We start from the raw sequence: 14,203 nt of genomic DNA, 5'->3' as shown, positions 1-14,203 counted from the left end.
CATTATATATTGTCATAAACGTACGTGATACGCTAGAGTTTACGAAATCACTTTAACTTGTGAACAGGTAAAATGACCGTTTAAGAGCATATTGGACGGTTCCACCATCCCAATTTGACTCCCGGAGGATATTAGGGACCATGGTAAACATCTCGGCAATTTTTTATTTCCGGGCGAAAAAAGGTCAAAAAATTACAATATTGAAGACTACATAATCCATACATTTTTAGGAAATTTTGAAGTTTTAGGGTTCGGCGGCAAAAAACCTTGAAACTCTAAGGATATACATCTCGGGGTTATATAATGCCATTTGAAACCATATATGAACATTATATGCTGTCATAAACGTCTGTGGTAGGCTTGAGTTTACAAAATCACTTTATGTTGTGAACGGGTAAAATGACCGTTTAAGGGCATATTTACGGTTCCACCGACCCAATTTGACTCCCGGATGATATTAGGGACCATAGTAAACATATCGGCAATTTTTTTATTTTCGAGCGAAAATAGGTCAAAAAATTACAAAATTGAAAGCTATTATCCACGCTATTTGAGGAATTTTGAGGTTTCAGGACCCGGTGGCGAAAAGCCTTGAAACCCTAAGGGATACATCTCGGGGTCATATAATGTCGTTTGAACTCACATATGATCATTATATGTTGTCATAAACGTCTGTGGTAGGATTGAGTTTACGAAATCACTTCAAATTGTGAGCGAGTAAAATGACCGTTTAAGCAAATATTGAATGGTTCCACCGACCAAATATGACTCCCGGAGGATAATAGTGACCATGGTAAACATATCGTCAGTTTTTATTTCCGGGCAAAAAAAGGTAAAAAAATTACAAAATTGAAGGTTATAATCCACGCTTTTTGAGGAAAATTTGAGGTTTCGGGGCCCGGCGGCGAAAAACCTTGAAACCCTAAGGGATACATCTCGGGGTTATATAATGTCGTTTGAAACCATATATGATCATTATATGTTGTCATAAACGTCCGTGGTAGGCTTGAGTTTACGAAATCACTTTAAGTTGTGAACGAGTAAAATGACCGTTATTAAGGGCATATTAGAGGGTTCCACCGACCCAATTTGACTCCCGGATGATATTAGGGACCATGGTAAACATCTTGGCAATTTTTATTTCCGAGCGAAAAAAAGTCAAAAAAATTACAAAATTGAAGGCTATAATCCACGTTTTTTTAGGAAATTTTGAGGTTTCGGAGCCCGGTGGCAAAAATCCTTGAAACCCTAAGGAATACATCTCGGGGTTATATAATGCCGTTTGAAACCATATATGATCATTATATGCTGTCACAAACGTCCGTGGTAGGCTTGAGTTTACGAAATCACTTTAAGTTGTGAACGGGTAAATTAAAATGACCGTTTAAGGGAATATTGGACGGTTCCACCGACCCAATTTGATTCCCGGATGATATAACGGATCATGGTAAATATCTCGGCAATTTTTATTTCCGGGCTAAAAAAGGTTAAAAAATTACAAATTGAAGGCTATAATCCATGCTTTTTGAGGAAAATTTGAGGTTTTGGGGCCCGGCGATGAAAAACCTTGAATCTCTAAGGGATACATCTCGGTGCGATATAATGTCGTTTGAAACCATATATGATCATTATATGTTGTCATAAACATCCGTGGTAGGGTTGAGTTTACGAAATCACTGCAAATTGTGAACGGGTAAAATGACCGTTTAAGGGCATATTGGACGGTTCCACCGACCCAATTTGACTCCCAGATGATATAACAGACCATGGTAAACATCTCGGCAATTTTTATTTCCAGGGTAAAAAAGGTCAAAAAATTACAAAATTGAAGGCTATAATCTACGTTTTTTTAGGAAAATTTGAGGTTTCGGGGCCCGGTGGCAAAAATCCTTGAAACCCTAAGGAATACATCTCGGGGTTATATAATGCCGTTTGAAACCATATATGATCATTATATGTTGTCATAAACGTCCGTGGTAGGCTTGAGTTTACGAAATCACTTTAAGTTGTGAACGGGTAAAATGACCGTTTAAGGGAATATTGGACGGTTCCACCGACCCAATTTGACTCCCTGATGATATAACGGATCGTGGTAAACATCTCGCCAATTTTTATTTTCGGGCTAAAAAGGTCAAAAAATTACAAAATTGAAGGCTATAATCCACGCTTTTTGAGGGAAATTTGAGGTTTTGGGGCCTGGCGGCGAAAAACCTTGAATATCTAAGGGATACATCTCGGTGCTATAAAATGTCGTTTGAAACCATATACGATCATTATATGTTGTCATAAACGTCCGTGGTAGACTTGAGTTTACGAAATCACTTTAAGTTGTGAACAGGTAAAATGACTGTTTAAGGGCATATTATATTGGACGGTTCCACCGACCCAATTTGACTCCTGGATGATATAACAGACCATGGTAAAAATCTCGGCAATTTTTATTTCCGGGCTAAAAAAGGTCAAAAAATTACAAAATTGAAGGCTATCCACGTTTTTTTAGGAAATTTTGAGGTTCTGTGGCCCGGTGGCGAAAAGCCTTGAAACCCTAAGGGATACATCTCGGGGTGTTATAATGCCGTTTGAAACCATATATGATCATTATATGTTGTCATAAATGTCTGTGGTAGGCTTGAGTTTACGAAATCACTGCAAGTTGTGAGCAGGTAACACGGCTGTTTAAGGACATATTGGATGGTTCCAAGACCCAGTGATAATTTAAGGATAATTTTCAACAAAAAATTTTGACACTGTCAATTATAAACCTTGTTTATACATGTTATTAACAAGTTTTCGTCAAATTATGAATTCAACTTTTTTTTTTCTTTTTTTTTTTTCCCCCTCTTTTCCGTTTCTCTTTATTTTAATTATGAATATTCATTCCATATATGATTATGAATTTCCATATGTGAAAAGGCCTATGACACCAGCTGTGTGATATAAGCATATACTTGTATTATCCATAATTTAATCGTAATTTAGTCATAAACCCTCTGTATATAGCATAGTTGCATCCAATAACTCTCTATTAAACTTAATTATTTGCATAATTTAATTAGCATACCAGTCTAAAATATTAAACAAATAAGAATAAAAGAATGTAAGAAGCAATTATGTCAAGTATAAAACTCTTACGATCCAATAAAGGCCTTTCTAAAAAGAAAAATACATTGCAGAGCTAGCTGTTAGTAGGTTGTGTCTGTCTTCTCTCAAGCTCTCTTCTTCGACTATGGCGGATCTAGAAGGCTCTCCTCCATCCTTCAGTTATTACAACAGGAAGAAGTTGGTGACTATTCTTAGCATCGATGGTGGTGGCATTCGAGGGATTATTCCTGCTGTCATTCTTTCTTTCCTCGAGCAACTTCTTCAGGTATATATGTACATACATTAGTACATTACATACCTAGCTAGCTAGCTACTTCTCGACTAGTCATCCATCAATCTATATTTCCATTTACTATTGTAAAACATATCCGCTAATTAATTCAAGTTCACACACATTGTCTACCAATACAATGTTTACAATAACAAGGACGACTATATAAGAATATGTACTACGTACAATGTATATTGAGTCTACGGGGTAAATTTTGATCAAATAATGTGAATATGTGATGCGTGATTTTAATAAAAAAATGTAGGAGTCGGATGGAGAGGATGCAAGGCTAGCAGATTATTTTGATGTGATAGCAGGGACGAGCACGGGTGGGTTAATAACAGCCATGTTAACTGCACCAGATGACTATAATCGTCCTCTTTATGCTGCCGAAGATATTACAACGTTCTATCTAGAGCATGGTCCTAAAATATTTCCACAGGAAAGGTATAACAACTTTTGTGCATAAATGTGAATGAACATCAATTGCTATTTCTTACTGATTGTATTTTCTTAAAAAATGTATATACTCAACAACTTGCATTGCCTACTTGCATGTACCACGGAAGTTTAGTGGGTAAGGAGTAACATTTTAAGAGATAATAACTATGACATGAGATCGGATTCCATCAACATCACTGACTTAGTATTGTACTGTGACTCCCAATGTATACACTCACTAAATAAATAAATAAATAAACGAATGTTTGAGATGAAGTAATCAAATTTCAATGGCTGAATATTTGACTGGGTTTAGATTCTTTAGACAGCTAAGAGGCCAACATATTGAATATTTGAAGGTGTAATTCGTAGTTCTTCCCACTTTGAATTGGCTCCTTCTTCACATTGATTTTCTAAGTAATTCTTGCTGGAACATCTTTGTCGTACAGTGCGTTGCATGGACTGTGTATATGAATCTTATTTATATTTTATACAAGTAATATGCAATAATATCCTGTTTGCACGACACATCCTTAAAAGGTTTGTTTATTACTTTTTATATAATAGTTCGTATGTAGTAATACTCCTACATTATTAATAAAAAGACACTGACAATATAGAAATAAAGCAAAATAATAATTTAAGGTATGTCCTTGATTAGCTAGGCAAAAAGTTCACACATTAAGTTTATAAATGAAGCAACGAAGATGATACGAGTACTCTATAGTCTATACAGTATTACGTGTCTTTAACCTCTTTATAGTTTTAAGAAATTACACTGTCAACAAGATTAATAGTTTTATAATTGTAATTCTATCATACCCTAATTTTCTCCATATAATGGATGTAGGGGGCCACTCGCTAAGCTTACAAGCTTTGTCAAAGCTATGACAGGGCCTAAATACAATGGCAAGCATCTACACCAAACAATGAGGGAGAAATTGAGAGCGACAAGGTTGCATCACACATTAACAAACGTTGTCATTCCCACTTTTGACATCAAATTGCTCCAACCTGTTATATTTTCTTCCTACAAGGTTAATACTAGTAAACTATCAACTTTACTTCAATAATTTGTCTTAGCTAATGAATATGTTCGATCCTTTCATTGCCCTGTTCCACAAAGATCTTTCTACTTACCGAAAAATAAAGTAATTAAAAAGAACTTTAAAGAACAATCTAAAATGAAATGAAAGTAAAGAATATTAGCATTAAATGTTAGGTTAATTAAGTACTTGGCCACTTATTCAAAGACAAATCAAGTTTTCGGTAATGCATTTAACAAGAAATGGATGATGAAAAGACTCAAAAATTAAAGCATTCAAACTCTTTCATTCATCATTGAATCATGCAGGTTCCGAGTTACCCAGAATTGGATGCAAAACTATCAGATATATGTTTAGGAACATCGGCTGCTCCAACTGTTCTTCCGCCCTATTATTTCCAAAACGTATATGAAGACGGAAAGACTAGGGACTTCAACCTTATCGATGGAGGAATTGTGAGCACTAATCCGGTAATGGTCGGCAACCAATAACTAGCTATTCTCTTCATTCCAAACTAAAATGTCAACTTAAATCATATTGCAAGGAAGGGAAATAAACCTCAAGACTAGCTCATTACCAAACAAATAACCAAGGGAAATCCTATTTGTTTTGTTTTTCTTGGACAGACATTCCTAGCAATTAACGAAGTTACGAAGCAGATGATGAAGGAAAATCCAGGCTGTGGAAGCATCCATGATAGATTACTGGTTTTATCGATAGGAACAGGATCGGGAAGGAATGAACAAAAGTACAACGCTAAAACAACTGCAAAGTGGGGGCTTTTGTCTTGGCTATTTGACAAAGGATCATCTCCTATCATACAAGCTTTTTATGAAGCTGGAGCTGACATGGTTGATTACCAGAACAGCACTGTATTCCAATCCTTTCGTTCTCAGGACAACTACCTTCGTCTTCAAGTAAGTCTCTAGTACTCTCCTCCATGTTTATATGATTAGCATAACATACTAGTAGATGTACATGTAAAATGTAGTACTCTGTTTATAATGAACTGATGTACGTAGTATTTAATTTGGAAAATCAAACAGGATGACAGCTTAACAGGAGCAGCTGCTTCAATGGACGTATCAACAGACAAGAACATGGGAAATCTTGTGAAAATTGCTCAACAGTTACTCCGCAAACCAGCCAGCCGGGTAGATCCGGAAACTGGACAGCTCAAAGAAGTACCACACCTGGGCACCAATGCAGCTGCTCTCCAAAGGTTGGTTCCTCTAATACCTGGTGTACAACTACTTATAAATTGTCAATGAAAATAAGATTCAGTATTCTAAAAGATGATTGTGGCCTAATCACTCATCATCCAAAAACAGGTTCGCAAAACAACTCTCAGACGAAAGAAAATATCGCTTGGGCAAATTCTCCACCTGATGAAAGAAACACTAATACGCTGAAGGCATTCAATATCCAAAATTTTGGTCTGCATTTCATACCTGTGTGCTAGTACAATTAAGTGCAATCCTGAATATAAGTGTTTCCTTGACTTTTACATTACATTCAAATGTATGTTGGTATACTAACATAAATAAACTCGAGTGCATTATACTTGCCTTGAGAACAAGAAAAACTTGAAGACTACAGACAATTACCTTATTGGATATTCATTTTATTTGATAAACACTAGAATAGATTATTTATTTTTCCTATCCCTAGACAACCAGAGATTTATGTAGGGTATCATATCTTTAATCTTATTGTCAAGTTATGCTTCCATCAGAAGATCAGTTTCACTTGCGAACACAAGGCTCACCACATGACTTTGAACACCCTTTGGGTCATGCATTGTCACAATGAACCCAGAAGTAACATACTTCATAGTTTCATACCACGTTACTGAACACATAAATAATCAAATATCGCACATAGAAGCCAGAGGTAAACTTAGTTGGAGAGGCAAAGAGAGGAGTTACCAAAGCTAGGCATCCTTTGATTTCCAGCAACCCGATATTATGACATTGCTAACCAATTTAATAAAATCTGTCAAGACTATAAATAATGGTTCAACTAGAGCAGTATATGGACATGAAAGAATTGAAGGAATAAATAATTAAATTAGAAAAACCCACCAAGGGTAGGGATATACAGAAGAAACCACCGTGTATCTACAAGATGCAAACTCAAGAAACCACCAATGCTGCAAGCAACGAATAAATACCGTTGATTTCACATTGATGGTCACAACTCTCATCAACTTTCTCCGAATATATGTTGGATAGCAGTCTCAGCATTTCCATTACATTGTGCCAACAAATGGATGGCATCAGCCCTTGGGAGGGCAAGAAATTCCTGCATTAAAATTGGAATATTAATTAAAAAAAACTACTCATACACCATGCAACACCTAATGGGTGAGTCAGACACAGCTGAATTACAGGTACACTGAAATGACGCAAATATGAATGCATACCAAAAGTACTTTAATTATTTTTACAGCAGGAATTAATGAATTATGACTCACCATAACTTTGAGGATTGCACCTTCATCGCAAACTTCTCGAGATGACACTTGAGTTGGACTATTACTATCTTCCGGGATCGCACTACTAGATGAAATTGTAACTTGGGAAGATCCATAAGTATGTGCACATGAATGGGATTTAGAAACAGTATCAGCCAGTAACAGGCTATTGACTTCTTTTAAGGCATCAATCTTCAAAAATGATTCAAAGCGGTCTTTGCACATTTGAAGATTAAACCACTCAGTATGTGAATGCAGGGTTGCTTGCATAACTTTCATAAGCTGTGGTTCTTCAATGCCAAGCCTCCTACCAATTGCAACCTACATTGAAACATCAGTCTTACATCAGTGCATGTCTCAATGAAAATAAATTATAATTTTGAGAGTTCCAAAACTCAAAAACCAAATCTTTACAATATTGGAATTTAAATTTTTAGATTTGCAGACGAAATAAGAATGTTAGCAATAAATAATCAGTCAGAAGTTTCAATTATGACCCAAATGACAGCAATTGATTAATGACAAAAGATGAACATTGACCAAAGCTCCGGTGTCAAACTACTGCAATATTAAGAAAACAGAGGATGTATATAAGGTCAGTAGGTCACCTTTATCTACTAAAAAATTTACAATTTGTATCAATTTAAAATTGACCAATCACCCGAGCTAAAAACTAGTTTTTTAATAAAATAAATAAATAAAAAGTGCATCTACCTGAAGTGAACTAGCCAAAGCATGCAATGGTAAATCTCTCTTGAAATCAACTTCATTAGGCCTGAGCAAAGCTAATAGTGTCTCTTTCAAGGGTTTTAGCAAGTCATGATTGTTGGCTGCTAAAGGCCCCAAATGGGAACAAGCAACCTTCAGAGCACCAGAATAATCTCCAGAATCAACCAGTTTCAGAAACTCAACCTGAATACAGCAAGAAGCCAAGTAAGTTATCTCTCTAGAAGAATGAAAGCTTTGGCCTGGGCATCAACCGTACATTCATGAGACAAAAGAAGTATCATTACCTGCTTCAGTTGGAAAAGCAACAAAGAATTATGCCCAAAAAATTCAGGGTCCAACGCTTCCACTTCTTTGACAACCTCAGCAGCCATACCTCGATCAGCTAAATCTTTAATGCTCAAAACAGTCTCACATCTATCCTCCTTATATGTAGAATCAGCAGGGCTATTTTTTTCAGATCCCTACGATATCATCACTTTTAATAATTAGCTGCAGGAATAGGCATAGCTACCAAAGATGTATTCATATCTCCTTCAAAAGGACTTTACTAACCTCGCGCTTATCGCTCTCATTAGACAGTATGCCAGCAGGAAAATAAGGATCGTCACTTCTTTCCCTCCATCTTTTGCGTCTTCTCCCTTCGCCAACTGCATGACTTTTATTTCTCTGGCAAACCTTCAAGTTCTTAGTTGGATGAGTGCTGCTAGTGCTACAATCATCATGGTTACTTGTACTCTCACAAGGGAATCGCATCTCCACATCAGTATCTTGCATCCTAATCATGACTGCGCTTATTTCAGCACCATCAACATGAGCATTAACAATGGAAGATCCATCATCTGAGCTTTTACTATTTCCGCAATCCAGATCATGGGAACCATCTAATGACAAACCGGTGGCATTTAGATGATTAGCTTCCAAATGACCAGTGTCAACCGGCAATGTAGAACCTGCCCAAGAAGAGAGGATTGGAAAAATAAAAAATGAAATATATTCACATTTGAAAGTAGGGAGGACAAACTGAAACATTGTAAAGGGTGAGCATACCAGTGGAAGGCACACCAGGAGAAACAATACCCCTGTAAACACAATATTCACGGACGAGCTCATCCAGAATAGATTCATTTAATCTCATGCGGCATAATTCATTCTACATAAAATAAATAAATACAATACTTAGCTGATTATATACTGATTATACATTTTCACAAAGAAAATAAATAAATATACTAATCATACATCACAATTTCAACTATCGTACAAATCAGTATGATATAACATGCAAAGCCATTTATAATACAAGATATTGAAAAATAATATTTACTAATGAAAACTGAAGAATGGATCAGCATGCCTAACCACCATGCTACTTTCCCCTACTACATAACTTGTTTAGACATGAAAAGGAAATCCTATAGCTGGTCTGAAGGGTAGATGTGCTCATTATTGTTAAGAAATGAACAAGGAATTTTTCAAATAATGTAAATATGTGGTATAAAAATACAACTTTTTGAACGATAGTGCAAAAGGCTATAAATTCTGAAGCTAAGAGAAAAGTTAGATCCCAGCACTATCATAGAGTGAATTCACAATAATCATATCATAACAGTTCTAGATTTTAGAACCTAAACCTGCAAGATCATGCATCAATTATTACATATACAACCTGCTATCTTTTTCCTAAGGATAAGTATAATATGGTATATACATGGCCATACAGTTAAAAAATAAAGATGAGATCCCTCAGACCTAATCCTAAAGATAACAGGAAAAAAACGAATGTCATTTACTGTAAACATATCAAACATAAGAACAGAATATGTATAGAGAGAGTAAAGGCTAATGAGTTTCTATTTATTTTTTTTATAAGAAGTAAAGGCTAATGAGTAATGATAACCTTTAAAGCCTGAACTAAGTCACTCTTTGTGAATTTCAAGCTTTCAACTGCCCCCTGTCTGGTAAGCTGAACAGCATGAGCTAGGGCTTGTACGTCCTCCTGAAATGAAAGGTGCAACAAGGAAAACCAATGATATTATTGAATGTGTATCATCAAATATCCTTTTAGTTTCAGTGTATTTTTAAACCACTTAACCACATCATCACTTTATTCAGCACACAGCAATAGGAAGAATGATAGCTTGAGAATCTCACTTCCTGTAATATAGGCACTCCAGAAGCCGACTCTTGAAGTGTTGCTGGGGCATCTCTTTCCTCAAGAAGCAACCTTTCAGTCAGGTCCGAGATTGGTGAGGGGACTCCTTGTCGAAGACAGAACTCCTTGTGTAAGCTGATCTCAATTAATATAAAAGGGCCAAGAATATCAGCAACAGACACAAACAATTAATGTATTCATTACTAACTTTTATGAGAGCACAAAAAATCAATGTAAAAGAACCAGAAAAGGATGGGAAGGGAGAAAAACCTTATGAGATATCTCAATGTCATTGAGAACAAGGGATCATGTGCTTGAAGGTGTGCTCTCAGAATAGAGGACATCAATCCAGCAATTTCAAATCTTCGTCTTTCAGACCACTGCAGCACAGAACACCAAGACAACGACTATTATGCATGTGTTACAAGATGAACAAGAACTTGACTTAGAAAAAAGTAGAAACCTAAAGCTGTTTTATGAAATTGATAATCTCAGAAAAAACAGAATTACATGTCGATTCAACCCAATATGGTAAGTAAGGGCCGAAGGGTGCAGAACCCTGAATGGTAATTTGCATGAGCTTCTGAGCAAAATTACGGAGTTGCTCATTTTCTTATTGGTTCTATGCTAGGAGAAAATGGGCAGATTGGTCTTCGTGATGCAATATTGCAATAACATATTAGCTGGAGGATGGTGAGCATATATACGGAAATAAATATAGTGAGCAAGATTCCGTATGAACGAAAGTTGGAAAGGGTACCAAATGTAAAAATAAAATGAAAATAAAATAAAATAAAATAAAATGAAAAGAAGAAGAAAAAAAAGGAGCATAGTAATCCGACAAAAAAAATTAAACATATACACAAGCGAACACAGTTTTCAAAAAATAACCAGAAGGCAGAAGCCAGATCCTGAAGTAAATTTTTTGGAATTAATTAAAGCCATTCCACGACAAATAGGGCACTTCAAAAAAATAAAATTATTAACTTGTTCATCAAAAAGCCATTTCATGATGTGTCTATGATCAAGCCAAATTGCCACGACATGCAGAAGCTACTTGTGGTACTATATAGCATAAAACTAAAATTCACATTTAAGAAAACTTATATTTCAAATTTTAGTCTATATAAGGTTTAGAATCTTTCACGCCTCCGCAAAATAACAAAATAAGGTGCTGCAAAACTTTCAAGAAGATCACCAGATGAAAATGGGCATTCCAAATTGACAATTTACATGTGAAAGCTGTGCTATAAGCCTATTACAAGTATACCCTCCAGATTCATCCACAACCGTGCAACATCTTATCATTACCAAAGCCACTCAAATATGTTCAATGGGAAATATTCCCAGCTGCAGGGCTGTATACCTTATGCATACTTTGAATGACCATTACTACTCCCTAGGCAAGCTTTACATACCTCATCATTGGTTCAAACATCAAGAAGTCAGATAAACTGACAAACTTTTGTCGTTTAACATTGTGTGTGCTTTGACAAAGCTTCCATTGTGTGTGCTTCGACAACATCCACTCCTCATACCAATTATATCAAGCTTAACTTATTTCATAAATTTATCCACTTGTCTTGTAATCGCGGTTTTGCTCCTCCTGTCCTAAAATAAATATACAGGTTCCTCACACTAATCAATTCTGATAGTTTGACTCACAGGCTCAACTTTTGGGGCACAAGTTATCTGTTTCACAGGTACAGGAACAGGAAGATGGTGAATTTTTAAAAAATACGGTACACCATTGTAGCTCTGCTTGGCTCTGCATATACATGGTGTATCTCAAGATTGATACGAAGTATATTCTAATGCGATATGCAAAGTTTTTCATATCAGTGTTACTACCCACTTACCCAGTGGCCACTACCAATCTTAATACGGAATTTATCTAATTTTTTGGTTAAAATATTAAAAATAAATACACACCCCAAGCCTTTTTTATATCTGAAATGAGGACTAAGAAAAAAAACTCTTATTCTCAAGCTATCGCATAATGAAGTGTCTCTTAGTACAGAATACTTAGCTCTAACTACACATGAAATTCTAAAAGAATTCTCCATTCCACTCCTTCCTGGTAATAAACTCGAGGCATCATTTCCAAACTATTCAATGTTACACAGCTTCCAATCACTTACCACAGTTCATATTTTCACATCACTTCCTCTAACTTACTGTTACTAATCACATAAATATTAAGAAGATTGGGAAAATCAGATTGCAAATATTCACGAAATTCGATATAGAAATACTAAACAATACCAGAAAATATATTGCAAATCAAAATCAAGTATATTAATTAACATTAGAGACTGATAATCGACTACATTAATCAATATTAAGAAATGATGAGATAAAGTACCTCACTAGCAATAGGTGAATTGGTGTCATCTTTATCATAAATTAGGGCTAGAAGAATATGCTTAAACTCCTCATATGCTTCCTTCAACACAACAAACAATCTCACCGTCAATAAATTCACAGCAAAATTAATTAATAACATAAAAATAATGCGGTTCATAGTTCATACAGGATAAGCATCAAGTGCGCAAGGAGCGAGAGAAGTTCGCAAGCATTCAATAGCAGAATCGCGATCCTCTGGAGTTCCTCTTCTCAACAACTCAATAAATTTCTTCAAAATGAAAAACAACAATCAAAATCAATCAAAAATTCCAGCAAAAACCTAACAAATTGAGAAATTAAAAATCACAAAAAAGAGGAATAATAATGAAACCTGCTTTTGAAGGCAAAAAAGGAGGCGAAGATCATGTAATATGGAAGGAGTATGAAGACGAAGAAGATCCAAAGCGGAGTCAATATCACCAGACTCTAACAGGCGTCGAATCCGACGAATCAGGAGGCGTGATCGATACGACTCAGATGAAGATGACGACGATGAAGAAGAAGAAGGTGGAGGAGAGAGAGAGGAAGAAGAAGGAGAAGAAGGAGGAGAGAGAGTAGAAGAAGCTTCGTTGTCGAAGAAGAGGTTTTCGGATTTGGCGAATTCGATGATGAGAGAATCCAAAGCTTCCCAGTTTAATGGCGATGAATCCATGGCGTCTGTGTTTGGTTTTCCAGATTTTGTGATAGAAGAGAAGGTACCAGAAAGAGAGGAAGAAGATAGAGGAGGATTTTTGTTTTTTTTTTGTTTTTTTTTTTTTTTTTTTTTTTTTTTTTTTTGAGGAATGAGATTAAAGTCGGCGACTGTAACAGTGTTTGTGATCGTAATGGGATTTGACAATCTATGAATTGATATTGACTCGTGTTATGATATTGGAAAAATTTAACACACTACAAATTGTTTTAATTTCTGTTGTGGTATTAGGAAATTTTGACACTCTGTAAATTAATTTTGGCTCCTGTTGTAATATCGAAAAATAATTACGAAGTATTACACTCGTAAAGAAATGATATAGAATTCATAAAATTGTGCTTTCATTGTGGGGTTTAACAAAATCTAACTAGAGTGTTAAAATTAAAAGGAAGTTGTAATGCATAATCTCAATAGTATTATTGTTACAATACTGAGACCAGTTCAGTACTAATGGAGCACGAAAAGTATTGCTAAAAATGTTTAGTAGTACTGTATTACCTCTCAATAGTATTTACAAAATTGTCACTGATATGTATTTGTTTGTACATAACTGTTATGCCTTTAAACTTCCTCTAAAATTAGGCTTTCAATTGTAAATTTTTTAAATAAAAAAAAATTATTTACAGTGCATATTAAGCTTGTGAGTACTATTTGGTCCGGTGGCTCGGAGTAAGTTTGTCTCTACACTGTATACGGTTTATAGACTCTACACAAAATCAATAATGTTAGTTAACTACCTTCACATGAGTCATTACTCATTAACTTTGAAAAATTATCTCTATCATTTATTGTTCTCTCCAAAGACTCCAACTAATGCCTTATCCTACATTACAGTCCTACTAAGTATAAGTGCATTAGCCTAGATAATGGTTAAAACTTAAAAGTGTTC

The 14,203-nt window shown here is 35.4% G+C and overlaps 2 protein-coding genes across 5 annotated transcripts; one reads left to right on the top strand and one right to left on the bottom strand.

Annotated features, from left to right (window-relative positions):
* The first annotated feature begins 3,226 nt into the window (after positions 1-3,226).
* On the top strand, positions 3,227-6,249 carry LOC145602651 (patatin-like protein 1). The gene is made up of 7 exons (XM_081658818.1): positions 3,227-3,367; positions 3,639-3,820; positions 4,665-4,851; positions 5,169-5,330; positions 5,487-5,777; positions 5,907-6,082; positions 6,192-6,249. The coding sequence occupies exons 1-7, from the start codon at positions 3,227-3,229 to the stop codon at positions 6,247-6,249; spliced, it is 1,197 nt and encodes a 398-aa protein (XP_081514944.1).
* An 83-nt stretch (positions 6,250-6,332) lies between these two features.
* On the bottom strand, positions 6,333-13,394 carry LOC145600181 (uncharacterized). Of its 4 annotated transcripts, none has more exons than XR_014104258.1 (13): positions 12,955-13,394; positions 12,751-12,852; positions 12,583-12,663; positions 10,488-10,597; positions 10,217-10,352; positions 9,963-10,061; positions 9,113-9,215; positions 8,618-9,015; positions 8,350-8,526; positions 8,051-8,248; positions 7,337-7,657; positions 6,945-7,164; positions 6,333-6,864 (listed from the first exon to the last, which is right to left on the bottom strand). XR_014104258.1 is itself a non-coding variant. In XM_081656079.1 (12 exons), the coding sequence occupies exons 1-12, from the start codon at positions 13,273-13,275 to the stop codon at positions 7,066-7,068; spliced, it is 2,145 nt and encodes a 714-aa protein (XP_081512205.1). In that variant the 5' UTR covers positions 13,276-13,394; the 3' UTR covers positions 6,333-7,065. The 4 variants fall into 4 exon arrangements, 1 of the variants encoding a protein (XP_081512205.1); XR_014104259.1 differs by having other exon boundaries at positions 6,333-6,855; XR_014104260.1 differs by having other exon boundaries at positions 6,333-6,836.
* Positions 13,395-14,203: the final 809 nt, after the last annotated feature.

This window comes from Chenopodium album, chromosome 21 (genome assembly GCF_948465745.1).
Source record: "Chenopodium album chromosome 21, dcCheAlbu1.1, whole genome shotgun sequence".
NCBI classification, from domain to species: Eukaryota; Viridiplantae; Streptophyta; class Magnoliopsida; order Caryophyllales; family Amaranthaceae; genus Chenopodium; species Chenopodium album.
This window is presented reverse-complemented; position numbering and strand designations above follow the sequence as displayed.

Excerpts from the sequence above, each read along its gene's own strand:
- LOC145600181 (XM_081656079.1), bottom strand. The coding sequence starts at position 13,275 with ATGGATTCATCGCCATTAAACTGGGAAGCTTTGGATTCTCTCATCATC. Across the intron at positions 12,664-12,750 it reads GCGCACTTGATGCTTATCCT|GAAGCATATGAGGAGTTTAA; the intron begins GTATGAACTATG and ends GTTGTGTTGAAG. Across the intron at positions 8,527-8,617 it reads ATGAGAGCGATAAGCGCGAG|GGATCTGAAAAAAATAGCCC; the intron begins GTTAGTAAAGTC and ends ATGATATCGTAG.
- LOC145602651 (XM_081658818.1), top strand. The coding sequence starts at position 3,227 with ATGGCGGATCTAGAAGGCTCTCCTCCATCCTTCAGTTATTACAACAGG. Across the intron at positions 4,852-5,168 it reads TTATATTTTCTTCCTACAAG|GTTCCGAGTTACCCAGAATT; the intron begins GTTAATACTAGT and ends TGAATCATGCAG. Across the intron at positions 5,331-5,486 it reads GAATTGTGAGCACTAATCCG|ACATTCCTAGCAATTAACGA; the intron begins GTAATGGTCGGC and ends TTTCTTGGACAG.